Raw genomic sequence first — 20,547 nt, 5'->3', positions numbered from 1 at the left:
GTATTTGGAGCATGGCATTGGAATAAACTAGTGACTGGATTTGGAAGGGCAGAGAAAGGAGCAAGATTAAAGCTTGTTCCTAACAACTGAGACAGAAAGTGGGTGAGAAGTGGTTTTAGTAGGGATGGAGGAAGATGGGGGAAGAATGGCAAGACAAGCCGATTGTCTTGGACATGCTGGACTTACGGTGCTTTTAGAACATAGCAAACATAAGCAAGGGGTTTATACAGTCTTAGAGCTTGAGGAGACACAAATCTGAAGTTCATTGCCCTGTGTACATGACAGTTGAAGCTATTGAGTTTTACTACTAGTAGCTTAGCCGTGTAAGGCTATGTTTAAAAATCTGAAAAATTTTTTACAATCAGTTGTTACAGATAACTTTGTGGTTACGATTTTAGAAATATTCCCTCACTCGTGCATTTCTTTTGGCAAATCAGGAAAATCTGAACCTAGCACTGAACTCTGCCTCGGCCATCGGTTGCACCGTGGTCAACATTGGTGCTCAGGACCTCAAGGAAGGAAAGCCTCACTTGGTCTTGGGGCTTCTCTGGCAGATCATCAAAGTGGGTCTTTTTGCTGATATCGAGATTTCCAGGAATGAAGGTGAGAACATCAAAACCACCCCATTGCAGCTGAAGGAGCCCCACGAAGGAAGAGCTTACCTCTCTGTGTTTCCCGCTCAGCCTTGATCGCGTTGCTAAAAGATGGCGAGGACCTGGAGGAGCTGATGAAGCTCTCTCCTGAGGAACTGCTGCTCCGATGGGTGAACTACCATCTGACCAATGCGGGCTGGCGCACCATCAACAACTTCAGCCAGGACATCAAGGTGGAGAGTTTTGAAAAATTACAGTGCTCTTTCTTTCTTTCTTTCTTTCTTTCTTTCTTTCTTTCTTTCTTTCTTTCTTTCTTTCTTTCTTTCTTTCTTCCTTCCTTCCTTCCTTCCTTCCTTCCTTCCTTCTTCCTTCTTCCTTTCTCCTCCTCCTCTTCTTCTTCCTCCTCCTCCTCTTCCTCCTCCTCCTCCTCCTCTTCTTCCTCCTCTTCCTCCTCTTCTTCCTCCTCCTCTTCCTCTTTTTCCTCCTCCTCTTCTTCCTCTTCCTCCTCTTCCTCCTCCTCCTCTTCCTCTTCTTCCTCTTCCTCCTTTTCTTCTTCTTCCCCTCCCCCTTCTTCCTCTTTTCCTCCTCTTCCTCCTCTTCTTCATCATTGTCATTGCTATTCATTATTATTAGTGGTGTAGGTATATGCTACAATATGCATGGCTACTCTGGGCTTCCTCGCAGTCTGATAATACCAGATAGTCAGAGATTTTAGATAGAGGTTGACTTCAAGAGAGAAAAACCAGAGGCTCCCTGGGGTTTGGAGCTTGAGAGCCCAAAAACATTCAGCTCATTTTGTTGGTCAGAGCGAATGGCCAGGGGGAACAGAAAACAACCTTTGCTTTCTGCTGGGAAGAGCTGCATGCATGTTTAGAGAAAAACTATAGTAGCCATCTTTGGAGATGGCTACATTAGATGACTTAATCTAGTGAGGTCACGGCTTATGATAGAGACTGGAGAGGGAGGCACCGGTTCATTCTAGAGATGCCAGGAAAGCCTTCCCGGAGTGTGACTTGAGCCTTAGATGACACTGATGTTTCAAGATGTAAACACGTGAGAAAGGTAAGCGGAGGGGCTTCCAGGTATAGGCAGCAACATTGCTAGAAGTTCTGGGGTGTCAAAGAGCAGTGCCAGACACCCTGAAGTACAGTGTTGTGTGTTCAGGGGCCTCTAGGCAGTGGTGCACTAAGTTGTTTAATATACCATTTTGTTTTGACATGGGAACACATTTTTCCCTAAAATTATTTATTATTTTACACATTTAAAAGTGCTGTTTCTTCTCTGTTTTTTTGAAGGATTCAAAAGCCTATTTCCACCTTCTTAATCAGATTGCTCCTAAAGGCGACCGAGATGATGGGCCTGCCGTAGCCATTGATCTTTCAGGATTTAATGTAAGTGAATTTCTAAACTTGTTTTATGTACTGTAGTAAGAGTAAACATGACATAAAATTTATCAGTTTTGAGTACATACTTCAGTGGCATTCTGTTTATTTTTCGCTCTGTGCAGCCATCACTACTGTCTCTTTTTAAAATTGTACCCTTTTCTTGATCTCATGGTGACACTGAGATCCAGCAGTGACCACCCACTTCCCCAATGGTGACATTGTATCCATCCAACAGTGGCCACCCACTCTCCCAATGGTGACATTGTATCCATCCAGCAGTGGCCACCCACTCCCCCAGTGGTGACATTGTATCCATCCAACAGTGGCCATCCACTCCCCCAATGGTGACATTATATCCATCCAGCAGTGCACACCCATTCCACCAATGGCGACACTGTATCCATCCAGCAGTGACCACCCACTCCACCAATGGTGACAGGGTATCCATCCAGCAGTGACCACCCACTCCACCAATGGTGACAGGCTATCCATTTTGGTGCCTGCATTGGTAACTTTTCATTGCTTACTAGAAGTGACTATCACTTTCTATGATCTCACTGTTTGTTGCTTATTGCTTCTTGTTTGTTTGAGACATTTTTAATATGTAGCCCAGGCTGGCCTAGGACTCACTTTGTAGTCCTGCTTGAGCCCCTGAGTGCCGGGGATTATAGGATCACCAGGATACCCTGCATGTTTTCCTTCTTTTCAACTGCAGGTTCAGAGGATGAGACAGGTTGCCCTTGCTTTTAATGCTCTCATGATGGTCCACAGAGCCAGCTTATTGTTTGTTACTGTTGAAACTGTAACAAACTTCCTATCACTCAATGCAACAGTAGCTTCAGCTATGATGGTGACATTTTCATCTAATGCATTAGTTCCCTGCTCACTGGTCTGCCTTACCTCAGCATGCAAGCCCCATGTTCCTCGCTCACTGGCTTCTCTTTAATACCTTCCCTTTAACATCTTCCCTTCCACTGGACATTTTCCTCACAGGTCTGAAATCCTCGCTTCCTCTTTAACTTTGTATGAAGCTCATCATTTTGAATATTACTCCTAGGACCTGCTTCATACCTGAGATCTCTTGGCTCACATTGTCATCTGTCGTCATACGGACACTTGTCCTTCATTTGCTCTTCTGTTTGGTCATTTGGCTCATTTTCTTTCCAGGAATTTGCAGTTTTGAGGGGTGCTATTCTTTTAGCTATCTCTTTAAAAAATTATTTTTATTTTATCTGTGGATGTTTATCTGCATGTATGTCTGTGCACCATGTAAGTTCCTGGTATCTGTGGATGCCAGAAGAGAGCATCGGAGCCCATGGAACTGGAGTTACAGATAGTTTTGAACCTCCATGTAGGTGCTGGGAATCAAACACAGGCTGCAGATGAACAGCTATTGCTCTTAACGACTGAGTCATTTCTCCAGTGCCCCAAGAGACTTTAAAATATTTAAAACAAATAAGGAAGTTGATTAGTGGTTCTTTCAGAGTCTGCTATTACTTGATGTATTTGTGGAAATGAAATTGCTTGTAAGTATTATATTTATAAAATTCTATCAATAAAAGTTTAATATTGACCACTCTTGTTGTATTTCTTGGTTTAGGAGAAAAACGACCTGAAGCGTGCTGGATTTATGCTCCAGGAAGCGGATAAACTTGGCTGCAGACAGTTTGTCACTCCTGCAGATGTGGTTTCAGGGAACCCTAAGCTAAACTTAGCCTTTGTAGCGAATCTTTTTAACACATACCCATGCCTACACAAGCCTGACAATAATGACATTGATCTCAACTTACTGGAAGGTATGTTCTTTCTGCTTTGAGTTGACTCGTGCATTTCTTACTGTGGTAATGTCCTACTTCACCGTCCTGGGTGGGGGACTCTGGTGGGAAATGTGATGATGTGTGTGTCCAGAAGTGAAGTCACAAAAAGTTCAAATGATCAAAGTATGCTTGCCGGTAAGAAAAGCCTGGAATAAATTGTACTTAGCTGCCATTTCTCCATTAGAGTTAAGGGGAAACTGCCAGACAGTTAAAGGATTCTCCTGAATGATTCTGTAATGTAACTCTACCACCGATGTAGAGAATGAGTTATCTGTTAGAAGAAGTAATCCTTGCTAGCATGTTCCGTGTGAACGCAGGTCTGGCTTCATTGTTGCTCTTTTTAATGTTTGTAGAGTACATGAAAGATGATCATATTGGTTACTTGTGTATAGGTGGTTGTTATCTGTCTGATAATATAATACTTTCCTGTTTTGCTTCATGAAATGCAGATTTGACCCCTCCTAATGTAGGTACTGTATTTAGTACTTTTCTATATCCTATAAATATATCCATTCTGCGTTTTGCTTTTACTAGTGGCATTTATTCTTCCCACCTGGGTTGATAGTTACTGCTTTGCATTCTCATGCTCTGTTGTCTTACTATGCCTACAGAATGAATGACTGCAAGCAAGAAATGCAAATGGGATTTAATCACATAGAGCAAGGCCTTGATTATGTTCACTCTACCTAATTTGCCTTCTAGAATGATGGGATATTGCGCCAAACATATTAGAAGCCAGTTTTAGCAATTAGACTTCATGGTTTGATGTGAAGTCTTTGTCTCTCTCCTGTGACAAATCTTAGCTTTTTATCATGTGTCTTCGAAAGAATTTATGGGTCACAACACATTTCATTTCATACTGTCGTTACATATTCTAAATGTCATTGAAGCTTACGATCTATGAATTGTCTTAATGGCAAAAGCGTTCTCAATAACCAGTTCTTTCTCCTCATCTCTGCTACCTAGATTGTCTCCCACTCTCCTCCATTCTCATATCCTCACCCACACAAACACCATTCATTCATATTGAAATGAAGAGTGAAAGCAGTGGTCCTGAGAACTGTGGGAGGGAGAGCCAACCCTGAGACTTAGTTCCCCCATTTAGGAAGCTAGGAGGATTTTACATTGCAGTGTGTGCTCTCCACAACCCATTCCTACTGTTCTCCCTGTGAGATGGAGTGAGGCTTCGTAGTCTTACCTTGGGCTGTCCCATTAGAGTTCCAGTGGCCTATCACTGTGTGATTTCAGTATCACAACTAATGACATTTCAGATTTTAAAAAATTATATTTTAATCATAATGATAAAAAGTTAAATATATAATTATGTAATTAATCTAATACACTGTTTCTGAGAGTCTTGTCATATAACTACTATATTCTCTACAAAATACATAACTGAGTAAAAATGACAGAAACACAGATTTCATTTTTTTAAGCAGAGAAAAAAATTAGAGTTAAAAAACCAGAACTAAAAAATTCAGCCAAAAGGAAGACTCTTTTTTTCTGAGTCTGGAAAATTTCAAAATCCCTGTGTGTCTTACAGCAGAAGGCATTGTTTAGAGTGGCATATGAGAAATGATCTGCTTTTTATAGTTACTGAACTCTTTGCTAAATACCCTTCCCAACTTGCTCGCTCTCCTCTTTGTCATGTGTGGGTTTCTTGGCTGGTGTTCAGCATGCTTTTGAGAGTTTTTAGTGTGAACATGGTTGCTACATATTTCCACTAGTATTTCCTATACCTGATAAAATACTGTGGGGAATATCTATCAACCCTCTCTCTTTAGAACATATGTATGTCCTGATGAAGCTACCAAAGATGACTCGACTTGGATGAGTCATTGGATTATTTTCTTCTGTAAATTTGTTTTGACAGATCTTTATGAAAGTTTGACCTTATCACATCCCAAATTCATATGCTAGTATGTCTCATTGGCAGAGAATTTTTGCCTCTAGGGAACTACTGAAGTTTAAAAGCCCAATCAAGTCTTCCTTCATATCAAATTGCGCCAAACACATATGCTGCATACAGGGAGACTACCTGAGACTTCAGCTGTGATGAAAGAAAATGCATGCACCGTATAGTTAGGAAGACTTTGTTCAAATCATGTTTCTACCATATAATATCTGAGTAACATCTGCGAGCCTTGGTCTGGTTTTCATATAATATATATCATAAGTAATAATATTTATTCTGAAGAATGACAGAGGAAGCTTGATGTGATCATGAATAAAAGTATTTACTCGGCAGCATGTGCTTAGTAATGGTCAGGATGGGAGAAGAAAAACACATTCCAATGAGTGTGGAGTATGGCATTTCTTCTTCTGTCTTCTTAATAACATACTTTAAAAATATATACTTGTATTGAAACTTTTGCCAATTTGACTTGGAAATTAAAACGAATATTTTATATTGCTTTCAGGAACCTTAGAAATTAAGATTTTTAGCTACACAGTTGCCTTGGTTGTCTAACGATCTAAAAGCATTTTTAGTCTGCAATACATATGTTTTTGCAATGCTTTACTGTGGCTCCTGCACCAATGCATAGTGCTTGTAGCTTTGAGCATCTGTTTACCAAGATGACTTAAGTGGCACTAGGTAAATAAATGCTCACTTAGAGAAGTCTATTTTACTTTCCATGTGTTAAAAATAAAAACAACATAATTAGTTGAGAACAGGGAAAAAAATACAAAACTCCAAAACTTATAATAGTTTCCAAACTTTAGAAATGTAAGCTTAATGTCTTTTTAAATATCTATTGCATCAACAGTTTCAATGGACTTTGAGTATCTTAATCAAAATTGTAACATTCCATCTTTTGTAGTTTAGAAACATAACTTGGATTTTCCTAACTAGAAACAATGTAAACGTTTTCTACTTACTGAAGAAGAATGTATCTTAATAGCATATCAGTAAGTTAGAGAAAGAACCAAAAGGCACATGCAAGTCATGTGAGTCAAGCATGGAACATAATGTGTTTATGCTATGTCATGTAGGAAACAGTTCAGGGATTTTAATTTGTACAACTCAGCTTCACTTGGCTCTTCGAGAATAGTTTTCCCCTGTAGACTGTTTATTATAAAGTAGTGTAGCAGGTAAGACAGACAGATCAGTTGATTTTTGAGACCAGAAGGACAATTTAAATGAGAAATTATTTGATTAAGAAAACTAGAATTACTGATTTTGCTAAGTGTTAGATAATAGCGGTAAGGATCTACATGGAAATAGAGTGAAGAGTTTACTTCCTGAATAGTCAATAGAAATAACAGAATCCTTTACATTGTACAGGGCTTTGGTCCTTTGTGGACATGCAGGTTCATATCCTGTGACACTTAGTTTGAAGTTGACTATAGAGGTGACTAAGAGTCATGGAGTCCAGGTGGTTATAAATGTCTATGCCAAGTGGCACTGCAAGTCTCTTGCAGACCAAACTCTAGAGTGACCCACAGTGGCCTGTGTGTAGAAGTGATGAGGTTTTAGCCTTGGGGAGTTTAGGAATAAGATAGTGTCTAAGTTATTTTATTGTCCCCCAGCTTTGTGAAAGACTAAGAAGAAATCTAGTTACGTAGGACCATTTACTCTCAGTAGATTTCTCTAAGTCAGAGATGGCAAGGAGAGCTCCCATCTCTCTCCAGGTTGTGTATGCCATACTCATGGTTGTGGTTTTGTTTTGTTTTGAAATCTATGGTGTATACCCAGGGAGACAGGCTCAACCATTGAGGTTCTCTATGGGGTCCAGGAACTTACTGTGATGAAATGTATCTCAGAACAAAATGACATGCCGTGGGTGGTCTGTGTTCCTCGTGAATTTTCAACGATCATGATCTTAAATAACTCAGAAAGCTGGAAAAGGTTGATACCCCTCACTGCATAGCTTTTACATCACCCAAAATCTTCTCTCTGCTTCACTACTGGGTGTAAAGTGTAGATCCGTGTGCCCAGGAAGTTTCCTGTCTAACATAATCTTCTCAAATGCGGAAGGTGGCGTCTTCCAGGCCATTTACTGTGCCCACTAAAAGATTGGTTTTATGTTCAGCCAAACCAAGTCCCTACTCTATTCTACTTTAGTTGCCTTTATACTATCTGTTACATCCCTGGACAGAAACCCCATGACTCAATAGTAGTTCACAAACCTCAAATAAGGGAACCTAGATGGAGAGAGAACAAACAGAGACTTCCTAGATAGTTGGGATGAGAAAAAAAAAATCTCCCCTTAAAGAAATTGTATGTCAGACAAAGAGGCTAGTTTACCCCTACGAGAATGCTTTAAGACTAATTGCTAATTATTTTGGCCTGCATCATCAGTGTAGCTTCTGTCTCCTCTAGGCGAGAGCAAGGAGGAGAGGACATTCCGCAACTGGATGAACTCGCTGGGCGTGAACCCGTACATCAATCACCTGTACAGGTAAACATGGGGCCGCCTTAGCCCTGCCTTCACGGCCTGATGTCTTCAGTTTCAACTCGACTTCCAACCTGAGGATATTTTCTCGAATCACAAGGATTTAGCCAACGTTTGGAGTGCTGGGAAATTTCAGCAGTCTGTTTTTTCCTTTTTTAATTTTTAAGTGTTGTGTAAAAAAAAAAAAAAAGAGTATGATAATAGTATTTGATTATGTTACAAGAGTAAATTTCCAAATGTAGTTGATCATGAATATAAGAATTTATTTCATCAATAAGGTTTAGAATAACAGTAATATCTAATAAATTATTCTCATCTATACACCTTTATTTTTCACTATGACTAATAGTTTTTATTATTATACCTTATTTATACTATAATTTTTACACATGACTCTTCTTATAGAAATAATTCTTTTTCCCTGGATAATTATTTTAGTTTTGTCTTATTGTTTGAAATTTTTAAAATTAATTTCATTGTTTTCAAAAATGTTGTTATTCTTCATTGTAAATCTCCCCACTCTCACTCCACCCTCCTCCCCCTTCTGCTTGTCCCGCTTGCTTCTCTCCAGTCCCTCCATCATTTCCATCACGGCTTTCTGTGATCATGTCCTACACGCGTATCCATGATAGATATAAGTTTAGATCTGCACTTGAGAGAAATGTGCAGTGTGTCTTCCTGAGTCTGCTCACTTCATGGAACACCACACTCTCCATCTGCCCCTATTTCCCATGTGTGTCCTATTTTCATGCAAGGTAGCTCTTGGGGCACAACACCTGATGTCTTCTGGGTGGCCCCGTGCACATGCATCTGTTCACCTGCACACATATGTCCACTCGCACATAAAACATTTACATGAATGAATATGCATGCACGCACACTAAAGTTAAAAGAGCATTAATATTTGCTGAGACTCAAGGTAACTTACAAATTTCAAAAACACTAAAGTTTTCAATGGTTAAAAGAAGAGAATTGACCAAAATTTTAGTTAAAATATGTTTGATTATTATTATGATATTCTTCTTAAAATATTAGTAAAGGGCTTCAAGGCATATGCATTTTGTCATAGCTCACTTTCAGAAGATCTTCAAAAGTAATCGTCAAGGGAGCCCTTGGAGATAGAAAAGCAGTAGCCAAGCATCTAGTTAACGCCAACAGCATGTGCCTGTGATTTTAGGTTTGGATTGTATTCCTAGTTCACCCCTGAGCACTGGGTTCCCCACCTACAGTGTACTCAGTCGGTACCAAAGCAACTAGACTAACGCTGATCTTAACTAAATATCCTTCTCTTTAAATAAACTATGAAATTTGCTTTCAGAACTATTAGCCCTTGAACTCTTCTGTTATCAATTGGTTCTGGAATTTATTGTGAAACCCCTGGAAATTACTCAGCTCTTTGGGCTTCAGGTTTCCATTGTTTAGAGTAATAATAATAATAATAATAATAATAATAATAATAATATCATAGTCTATAAGGAGGGTACATGCATTTAAACTTGAAAAAAGAAAAACTCATGAAATGGCGAGATTCTGGAACTTCAAGACATTAGTGATTTCTTTTTGCATACAGAGTGCTCACGCACTTTTCCAGTCAGACTGAAATGACATTGTGTGCAGGTGTCTTAATACATTAGATGTCTCCATCACTCAGCACAGAGCTGAGCTTCAACCATTCACTGCTGCATGGTGCATGCTCAGCGAAGGGGCAGAAACTGAGCGAGCCAGTACAGAAGCTACTGGGGGAGAAAAGGCACGCGTTCAGTCCTTCACAGAACGGCTGCTGCTTTATTTCTTTCACAGCAGGACCCGAAAACAAGACTCCACAGACAGACTGCAAGCTTCTCAGAGAACTTATTTTTATGATTCCAGAGTAGCGGTATTCTTTAGTATTTTTACATTCAGAACTCTTACTTCCTTGTAAATTCTTTCCTCTGAACTTTTATTATTAAACAGGAAGAGCTACCCACTGAGTGGCTGTGATTTTCCTATGATTGATTTTAAAGTTAGTAAAAACCTTATATATAAAACACACGAACTCATTCTATTGTACAGGCTTCAAACAATAAAGTATATGGAATAAAATAAAAATGTAATTACCCCTTGTTCCCTCTCATAGTCCCCCTTTTTCTGCTCACAAGTAATCACTTTTAGCAATCCAAACACACACACACACACACACACACACACACACACACATACACATGTATATATGGCTAATTTTTCATTAAACAAGAACAAACTATATCTGCCACTTACAATTTAAACACTTAATGTATCTTGTAGAACATTTTATATCAGTCTTTTCAGACCAAATTTAATAGCCCAGGAGTTTATAGTAAGGTTAGTTGACTCAATACTATATTTTTATAATACTGGGCATTTACGTTGTTTCTGGGTTTATAAAAACAGTGGCAACACAAATCTTCATATGTGTGCATGTGTATTAGTGCATACAAATCTTCATGTGTGTGCATGTGTATTAGTGCATACAAATCTTCATGTGTGTGCATGTGTATTAGTGCATACAAATCTTCATATGTGTGCATGTGTATTAGTGAATACAAATCTTCATGTGTGTGCATGTGTATTAGTGCATACAAATCTTCATGTGTGTGCATGTGTATTAGTGCATACAAATCTTCATATGTGTGCATGTGTATTAGTGCATACAAATCTTCATATGTATGCATGTGTATTAGTGCATACAAATCTTATATGTGTGCATGTGTATTAGTGCATACAAATCTTCATATGTGTGCATGTGTATTAGTGCATACAAATCTTCATGTGTGTGCATGTGTATTAGTGCATACAAATCTTCATGTGTGTGCATGTGTATTAGTGCATACAAATCTTCATATGTGTGCATGTGTATTAGTGCATACAAATCTTCATGTGTGTGCATGTGTATTAGTGCATACAAATCTTCATGTGTGTGCATGTGTATTAGTGCATACAAATCTTCATGTGTGTGCATGTGTATTAGTGCATACAAATCTTCATGTGTGTGCATGTGTATTAGTGCATACAAATCTTCATATGTGTGCATGTGTATTAGTGCATACAAATCTTCATGTGTGTGCATGTGTATTAGTGCATACAAATGCCTCAGAAACATGGAAAAGATTGGACAGATTCTTAGGTTGAAAGTTGGAGGTCAAATGAAGTGTCTTGTCATCGCTAAGCTTCAAATGACTCTTGTGTGTTTAAGGACACGTATCCATCTGCAGTGCGTTTAACAGTAATAGCACCGACTACTTCCCCTTCCTGATATGTGTTTCCCTCCTGCTTCAGTGACCTTGCAGACGCTTTGGTGATCTTTCAGCTCTACGAGATGATCCGCGTGCCAGTCAACTGGAGCCAGGTGAACAAGCCTCCGTACCCTGCTCTGGGAGGAAACATGAAGAAGGTGAGCGGAGCGACTGTGGTTAGGTCGCTGTGGTGCTGATGGAAAGCCAACGGCTTAGTTTCTTAAATGTCAGTGCGTGCTTTGTGCCTGTAGATTTATTTCAACTCAAAATGGTCTAAACTTAACGGGTGCTTTATAAGCTCGGTTATTAAGTGTTTAGAAAGATGAAGGCAGTCCTTCCAGGCAGACACTTCATTACACTGTTTTCATCTTTAACAGGTTGTGGTACTTATGTTCTTTGAGATGTGCCCTGAGTGCACTCTTCTGCTGTAATCGCTAAGTCTTAACAGCGTGCTCCTTCATTTAGGCAGCAGATACGCTTTTGATTTCCTACTACCTGCACAGCACAGTGCATGACGGAGAAAAGTGCATGCCGTGAGATGGTGCTTAGGAAACCCTGCATAAACGATGGTGATATGTATACCAGCGACTGTGAGCGAAATGAGAACAAAGAGGGGTTTTAAGAGACAAGGGCCACCTGTTAGCCTATGCTAATGGCATCACGTAGGGAGTTGGACAAAAGGAAGGGAACGGATAGTGGTGGGAAGGTATGTGGCTGAGAAATGAACTCTTAGAAACAGCACTCATGTTTATGACACTTCTAGAATCGCTTTGGTAATATATAGCAAGACTATTTAATACAATCCTCTGACCGTATAATTTCAGCTTATTGACTCATGGAAACCTAGAAAGTCAGGCTGGGAAGATGGCTGAGTCAGGACAGTGCTTGCTGTGCAAACATAAAAACCTGAGTTCCGTCCCTACGACCTGTATAACAAGCCGGTGTGCTGCTGTGTACCCAACTTAAAGCCACACGCTACCCCAGACGCCTCTACCCGCCCTGTACATTAGCTCTGATTTGTGGTTTCCTATTTGTCACTGGTTATATTGGCACCATCTTGGACTCTACACAGCAACCCCGTCTCCTTTCTTACCACCATCTCTCCTTTCCATGTTTCACACAGGAGCCATGAGCGTAGGTTAATTTGAAAGGTTTCCTATTCATCTTCACTGTCCCACTTCCTGTTCATACTGTTGCATGTGTTATTTTCATAAACTAGAAATTCATTTAACTTATCTACATCCCCATAATGGTTATTTCTACTAAATATGCTAAACAGGGATAACTATGAGTACTAGAATTGTTTTAGCTTTTTAGTTAAAAAAATTATTATATTAATTTTGAGTGTGAATGTGTGTGTGTGTGTGTGTGTATGTGTATCAGTGCATCACTGGCTCAACTATTTTGAATGAATCCTTGACTAACTGTTGAAAGCAAAGCAATTATACTATTTTCCTTAGTGTTCATTCCAAAGTGTATCTAATAAACACCTTTTTCCTAGTAGTATAATAAGATTTTAAGAGCTGGGGCTGTACAGATGACCCATCAGTTGGGAGCTCTGGCTACTCTTCCAGAGGACCTGGGTTCAGTCCTAGAACCTGCATACTGGCTCAGAACCATGTCTCATTCCAGTTTCAGAAGATCCGATGTGCCTCCAGACACTGTATGCATGTGGCAAAGCACCCAAGTACTAAAGTAAAAAGAGGAAATAAAAAAGATTTTAGAGCTTACAGTTTCACCAGAGCAGAAATATCTCAGGCAGGGCTGTGGTGATGGTTTAGTGGGTAAAAGTCCTTTCTACAGGCCCGAGGTCCTGACTTCAAATCCCAGGCATTCACATACAAACTGGACAGTTAGAACCAGTGTCTATAATCCCAGTACTCCTATAGAGAAGTGGGGGTGGGGAATCACTTCAAGCTTTAGGATATGTAGAAAAACAAGCTGGAAGGCAAGGACTGGTGCCTGAGGTTCTCTGACCTCCACATGTGTGCTGTAGTGTGCATATGCCCCATTCATACACATGTGCACACACACACACACACACACACACACACACACACACACACACACACACCTACAACTGTAATCACAAAGAAATAATCGTAAAGTGAAAAAAATGAAAAGCATACCTCTGTACATAGGTGTACATAGAAGTACTAGATGATGATAGATAAGAAACCTCTGTAGAGACTGGACCAAAACATGTAGAGAGGGCTTAATGGAGCCCTATGACTAGAAGTTCAGTGAGTAGGTGGGGAAATGATTTATGTGGTGTGGGCCATAGTTATGTTCTGTTACTGTGAAGGGACACCATGACCAAGGCAACTCTTATCAATGAAAGCATGCTTACAGCTTCAGGGAGCAGCCAGTTATCACGGCAGGAAGCAAACGGACATGGGCTGGAGCAGCAGCCGAGAGCTTCACATACTGATTGACAGACAGCAGGGAGAAAGGGAGGCACTGGGCTTGCTGCGGGCTTTTGAAAACCTCAGTACCCACCTCCAGTGGCACATCTCCTCTAACCAGGCCACCTCCAGTGGCACATCTCCTCTAACCAGGCCACCTCCAGTGGCACATCTCCTCTAACCAGCTCCTCTAACCAGACCACCTCCAGTGGCACATCTCCTCTAACCAGGCCCCCTCCAGTGGCACATCTCCTCTAACCAGACCACCTCCAGTGGCACATCTCCTCTAACCAGGCCACACCTCCTAATGCTTCCAAACAGTCCATCAACTAGGGACTCAGCATGATCATATATGCGCTTATGGGTGACAAGCCACCACAGTGTTTACAAATCAGATTTTTGCTGTAGTAGATGAGAAAGAAGCTGAAGTGTGGTTCCGCTAAGGTTATTTAGTTTTGCTTTGTGGTGCTTGGGATTGAACCGAGGCCTTTCTGATAGTAGGAAAGCACGCCCCCACCGTGCTCCCACTCTGTGCTCCCACCGTGCTCCCACTCTGTGCTCCCACCATGCTCCCACTGTGACACTAGTCATTCCTGGGGCGACTTGAACAAGTGAGCATCTTCCCACTCTAGATAGAGAATTGATGACAAGCCAAGGTGAGGATACCACCAAAGTCCAGATTGGTGAACCAACGAGTTTTATTTATTGGGGTCACTTACAGGATTACGGGTGAGGGTTCTTTATACAGGTGTGGGGGAGGGGTTACTTACAGGAGCAGAATCGCTGAGGCCCACCTCAGCTTCAGTGACAGCTCATGAAACCCCAAACTTAGAGCTCACTGCACAACCTGAAGGGTGCTTAGCAGGTTGGAGAGTACCTTTTTCAGATGGCTCGGCTGGTCTCAGGCTCACCTAAGCAGCCCAGTTACTCTGAGAACATCTCTCAGCAGTCCGTATGGATTGTATAAGCTTGGGAGGGAGAAGCCCCCAGGAATGTTTCACTTCCCTTTAGAACACCCTAAGTCTTAAGAGACTTCCCTCCCTGGCACAAACTGTTACACCACAGCCACATCCCAGACAGAGCCTTTGCTGATCATGTGGACAAGGACCTGAATGTCAAAGAATGCACAAAATCAAAGGTTTTAGCCGTAGACTTTTCATTAGTAGACTGTGTAAGCTGCAGTCAGGACTCCAGGGTTCAGCCATTTTTATAATCTAGGTCAATCCCAGCCTTGTGAAAGGGGTGTCATTGATTCATTTGGTTACTATGAAATAAAATTTGGTCATTGCTGTTGCAGGCGGTTGACCTAGTTAGAGCAGTCTGGGGATGGTTTTGAAGGCCTGCTTTGATACTAAGTTAGCTCTCTGTGCTTTCAGATTGAAAACTGTAACTACGCGGTGGAGCTTGGGAAGAATGAGGCCAAGTTCTCTTTGGTTGGCATCGCCGGGCAGGACTTAAATGAAGGGAACGCAACACTTACCCTGGCACTGGTGTGGCAGTTGATGAGAAGGTGAAGGCTCGTGTCTTTAAAGTAACACAGATTCCTCCAACAGATCATCTGAGCCAAACCTGTAGCTATTTTCAGAGACTTGTGAACATAAGTAACAGACATTGTGAAATGAGTTAATCCCATAGAAGATTTGTTATTGGTTAATATATTTTCAAAATTAGAGTGGGCTAATCTCTAGCAATATAGTCACTTAACATCAATACCTCTTAGATGGCTTTGTAAGGAGTTGTTTTAAAATTTTAAGACACTATCTGGTAGTGTCTGGCTTTGGTTAGTGAGCGTTTTAACCTTTGAACGTAACAAAGTACGAATGCCAGGCTAAAGTTAGGAATATTAACTTCTGGAGACGGGAACTTGCCATCCTGCAGCTTCAGTTGCACGGGTGTTGGGGTTCCAGGTGGGAGGACCGCTTGGCTGTTCCTTGGGTGTTGATATCTGATATGTGTGAGAACAAATCCCATCATCCCTTTGTCTCAAGTTCATCGTTTCTGTTGCAGATACACGCTGAAAGTGTTATCAGACCTTGGAGAAGGTGAAAAAGTCACTGATGATATCATTATTAAATGGGTCAACCAGACCCTTAAAAGTGCAAACAAGAGCACTTCTATTTCCAGCTTCAAGGTAATCAAGAAATTAAATAAAAACAAGTTATTATCTAAGTCTCATGGAAAGGGGGTTTTAATGAGAATTATCTTAGTGAGGTTCAGAGTTATATTAGTATGAGACCCCAGAAACATATGACCTAGGAATTTAGGCATGTACAACCTAGTGATAATTAGAATTCTTGTAGTTTTTTTTTTGATTGGTTATCTGTTGAACACAAATGCAGATTAGTGCATTTAATATGGTAATCTGATGTTAGAAATAGAATTGAGCAAAAAAATCCAGTTGTTAAATGTAAAGAAAAAAGAATGTGGAAAGCGTTGGTTGTTTATATAGGACCTGTAATGTTTTGTGCCCCCTAGCAGCGGTCTCTGAGTTGCATGGGCATCATGTTCAAGGCATACAGAGCCGGCCAAACCGATGCAAGTGGGGATTGAGAGAACGGGTAGGAACCAGTTCTTCCCATCCGGCTTCATGGTGCACTTAACAATGTCCTCTGAGCATTTGCAGATGATCCATAAAGCACGGGAATGCGGCCTGCACACACGTACACATCCACTAACCCATGCATCTTCATTGTGTGTTGCTGTTGCATGCAAGTTGGTATTAGCTACAAATAAGCATGTCTGCTTGAACATGTTCATCCAGTGACCCTTGTGTTTGTGATTTTTTAATTATATGTTTTTTTAAAGATTTATTTATTATTATACATAAGTACACTGTAGATGTCTTCAGATGCACCAGAAGAGGGCATCAAATCTCATGACTGGTGGTTGAGAGCCACCATGTGGTTGCTGGAATTTGAACTCAGGATTTTAGGATTTGAACTCGGGACCTTTGGAAGAACAGTTAGTGCTCTTACCTGCTGAGCCATCTCGCCAGCCCTACTATATGTTTTTAAAAAGCCCAGCATTGCCTATTTTAAAATTATCTTTAAAAGTGCCAGTAGACAAAGCCCTAAGCTGTATTTAAAGATATTTACCCATCTTTATTGTTTTCTCTGCCTTTGCTCTATGTATTTAACAGTGTTTGAGAGTAGCAGAAATGTCAGGTATTGATGAATTCAGTCACTTTATAAAAATGAAGGCTCCATGTGGTTTTAACAGAGTAGATCTTGGGAGAGATACTCCCTGGGTCCTAATTCAAGTATATCATTTTCTCTTCTCTTATAGCTTCTAAGTCACTAGTGACACTATTGTTTGTTGATCACTAGTGACACTATTGTTTGTTGATTTATTTTTAAACTAGCTTTCAGTCTGTGATTTGTCTCCATGATTTAGATATGAAGTATATTTTAAATGTAAAATAGGAATGTGGTATATTATAACATTCTCTAGTTGGTCTTCTTTGAAAATATTATGCTAATGTTATACATACCTGCCTACTTACTAATACTTATCAACAAATAAGGATGGTAGGATGCTTGGCCAGCATGCACGAGGACCCAGGTTTGATTCCTGGTAACAAGAAGCAAATAAATATATAAGTAAGTAAGTAAGTAAAGTGATCAGATACAGTGAAGAAACATATAGGGACACAGTAATATAGCGAAGTATTACTATTAGTTGGCTTAGATCTAGCTAAAGAAAAAGCCATAAAGTGTAAGAAGGTTTATTTAGCCTTCAGTGTTTAGCATTTACATTAAAGGCAAAACTTATAAAATGAATGTGATACTACTATGGAGTAAATGATAAAATAAACCAGTACAAATGATCTGACTGATCTTCCCAACTCAGCGGTCAGTGAGGAGTGGGCAGAGAAAGCAGATTTGATGGTGGAAGATGAGCTTGAAGTACATTATATACCCTCATGAATATAATAGATCCTTAAACACCGAGAGAGAGAGAGAGAGAGAGAGAGAGAGAGAGAGAGAGAGAGAGAGAGAATGTACAAGTTGATTTGAACATTAGATGGAGGAGGGATTTGAATTGGTGGACAAAAAAAGGGAGCTAGCAAGCTAGAAGCTTCCATCTTAAATAAAGGCAAGGTTGAGAGGATGGTTTCTACGGTGGTGTATTGTACAAGACAGATTGAGTCAAGATGGGGGAGAAATTTGTCCTAAATAAAGGATACTGAGTAAAAGGAGTAATGTGAAGAAGGAGATTGTTTCAGAAAGAAAAGTCCCAAGTATGCAGACAGGACGGGCCGGAAGCCTGGTGTGTCTGAAGAGCATAGGCCTCCCAGCAGAGCTATTGTGAGATGGGACTTGGCTTCTCGATTTGGAGAAGCAGGGGAAAGAGCAGCCAGTTATGGATATTTGGGGTAATTTGAGAAAACAGACAACAGGTTAAAACTGAGAATTCAGACTTTGTGATCCCCTGAGTGAAGGATGTAGTTGAAAGTGGGTATATATTATACAAACCCTGTGATGGAGAAGGTTCGCAGAGAATACACGACTTGAGAGTGTGGCCTTACTTGTAACAGAGATAAGATAGAAACGTAGAAGAGGCGTGATAACCAAAGGCAAGAGGTTAAGAACAGGGCAGCAAATGGCTTTTCCCTGTTACAGGAGGCATTTGGCTGAAGGTTATCAAGTGATACTAGTAAGAAATTGTTAACCACATTCAAGACAGATGATGTGATTAGGCACTTTAGAGAAGACATATTTAACCCTTTTATTTGTAAAGAATTTTCCCCTCACCAAGAAGATAGACAAGTAGTACCTCAGCGATGAGTAATAATTACAGTGAGACTCTTTGTCACCACACTGAGCACTCTGCACAACCCTAGGAGGGAAAGGTGAGCATTAGAGACATTAATAACCTGCTGCCACCATGCACCTTTCAAAGGGAAGAAAGAACTGGCTTTCTTAGCAACGTCTGTCTACTTGCAGATTCAAAACCAAACTCTGCAGTTGTATGGTGCTGGGTTTCACCTGCTACCTATGTGACTGACATGTTATTAATTCTGTTAATATCAAAGCTATTAGGTGTCTTGTTATGGTGGCTACCAGTGTTTTCAAAGAGCTTAGTGTTCAAGAAGTACACAAATAAGAAAAGGAGCAGTGTGGTCTGAGGTGTCCGCAGTCCTTTGTAAATCAGCTAAGGGGGTGGCAAATGGCAGTGCCTGAAGACATCTGTTTTTCAGAGACCTTGGCAGTTTGCACTAGTACCTAGCCTACATCTATTGGTGAAAGAAACAACTGAATATCTGGCTTTTCATTTAGTACTTGTGTTTTCTCAGACAAGTTCTATTAATCTCTCTGTTTCAGTTTCCTGAAATCTGAGATGGTGATAATGTCTGTCCTATAGCGTCATTGTAAAACTAAATAAGCTAACAAATAGAAAACAACTTTAGCATGTTCTGTACACAGTAAAGGCTCAATAATGCCTCTTGCTACACTAATGGCCCTGCCTGTATATAAAGGTCATTTTATGTGAAGGGACTCCTGTTAATAAGTCTTTTAGAAAACTCTCTTGGTCACATCCTTGTTTCTTTTACTTTTATTTTTAAAAACAACATCAACATCAATAGTAAAATATAGTATCAAATCAAAGGAAAAAGTTTATTATCTTAGAAATCAAGATTATAGAGACTATTTTTTTCTTTTCTTTTTTTTTTTTTTCTTTTGGTTTTCGAGACAAGGTTTCTCTGTATAGCCCTGGCTGTCCTGGATCTCACTTTGTAGACCAGGCTGGCCTCGAACTCAGAAATCCACCTGTCTCTGCCTCCCGAGTGCTGGGATTAAAGGCGTGCGCCACCACACCCGGCATAGACACTATTTGTGCTTATATAATTTCTTTGTGCTTAACTTAAAGGAAAGTGCTATACATGTCTTTAGATATGTAACTAAGGATGGCCACACTATCCTCTACCCCTTTGCAATAAAATAATGTCTTAAATGATAACGTGCAAGTCAGAGAAGTCAGAAGATAGGTCTGTTGTTTAAGGATCTGGTATAACCTTTAGAAACTTAAACTTTTCATTTAATTCAGTACAAACTTTTCCCATGGTAAAACATGAAAAATAGAAGGAAAAAACCCATTATTTTCGAAACCTAAATCAAGATATACTTAAAATGCCACAAGTACGTAACAATCAAAATAAAGTCCAATTAGGTCATTTGTCTGTATTTGAATCATAGAAATGTATGAAAAGTGAGCCAGGGAAAATTTAAAATTATCCTAAAGTGACATAACCAGTAAGTTTCTTTTTAGAAAGTATCACACCCTAGATTCCAGCTTCATGGACGGATTAACAGACTCATTATCGGTGAGGGAGACTAGGCCTGTCCTTAGTTTTCTTTGCCGTGCTGAGGATGAAGCTGTACCCTCAGGCCATTACCAGGGCTCTAATCCTCGGTGCTAGCCAGCACTCCAGCTGATTTCCAGACAGGTAGTCTGCAGAGTACACACAGAGAAAAAGGGAATGGGTTGCTTTTCAGAATCAGGAAGGATACTACACGCCAAGTACCAGCATCATTTAGATGTGAGAGGCTTAATTTTTTTTTTTTTAATCTCCCATTTGTATCCCAAAACCTGTTTTCTTCTAGAATAAATAAACTAAGTTTTTGGCTTCTCAAATGTCACAAAACATTCTTCAAATTATTTTCGGTCATTTATTATGAAGCTGTATTTGGCCAGAAA

At 40.1% G+C, this 20,547-nt stretch overlaps 1 protein-coding gene across 4 annotated transcripts in view; it reads left to right on the top strand.

The window, feature by feature from the left end:
- Positions 1-20,547, top strand: part of Pls1 (plastin 1 (I-isoform)) — a 92,665-nt gene that overhangs the window by 68,015 nt on the left and 4,103 nt on the right. For all 4 annotated transcript variants that reach the window (XM_006510748.1, NM_001033210.3, XM_006510746.3 and 1 more), the window contains 8 exons: positions 438-603; positions 684-826; positions 1,889-1,984; positions 3,579-3,774; positions 8,120-8,198; positions 11,487-11,601; positions 15,225-15,358; positions 15,856-15,979. In XM_006510748.1, the coding sequence (XP_006510811.1) occupies positions 438-603; positions 684-826; positions 1,889-1,984; positions 3,579-3,774; positions 8,120-8,198; positions 11,487-11,601; positions 15,225-15,358; positions 15,856-15,979 (1,053 nt within the window). The remainder of the gene's footprint in view (positions 1-437; positions 604-683; positions 827-1,888; positions 1,985-3,578; positions 3,775-8,119; positions 8,199-11,486; positions 11,602-15,224; positions 15,359-15,855; positions 15,980-20,547) is intronic.

The sequence above is a fragment of the Mus musculus genome, chromosome 9, assembly GCF_000001635.26.
Source record: "Mus musculus strain C57BL/6J chromosome 9, GRCm38.p6 C57BL/6J".
NCBI lineage: Eukaryota > Metazoa > Chordata > Mammalia > Rodentia > Muridae > Mus > Mus musculus.
Note: the sequence above shows the minus strand (reverse complement) of the source record. Positions and strands in the feature narration are given on the sequence as shown.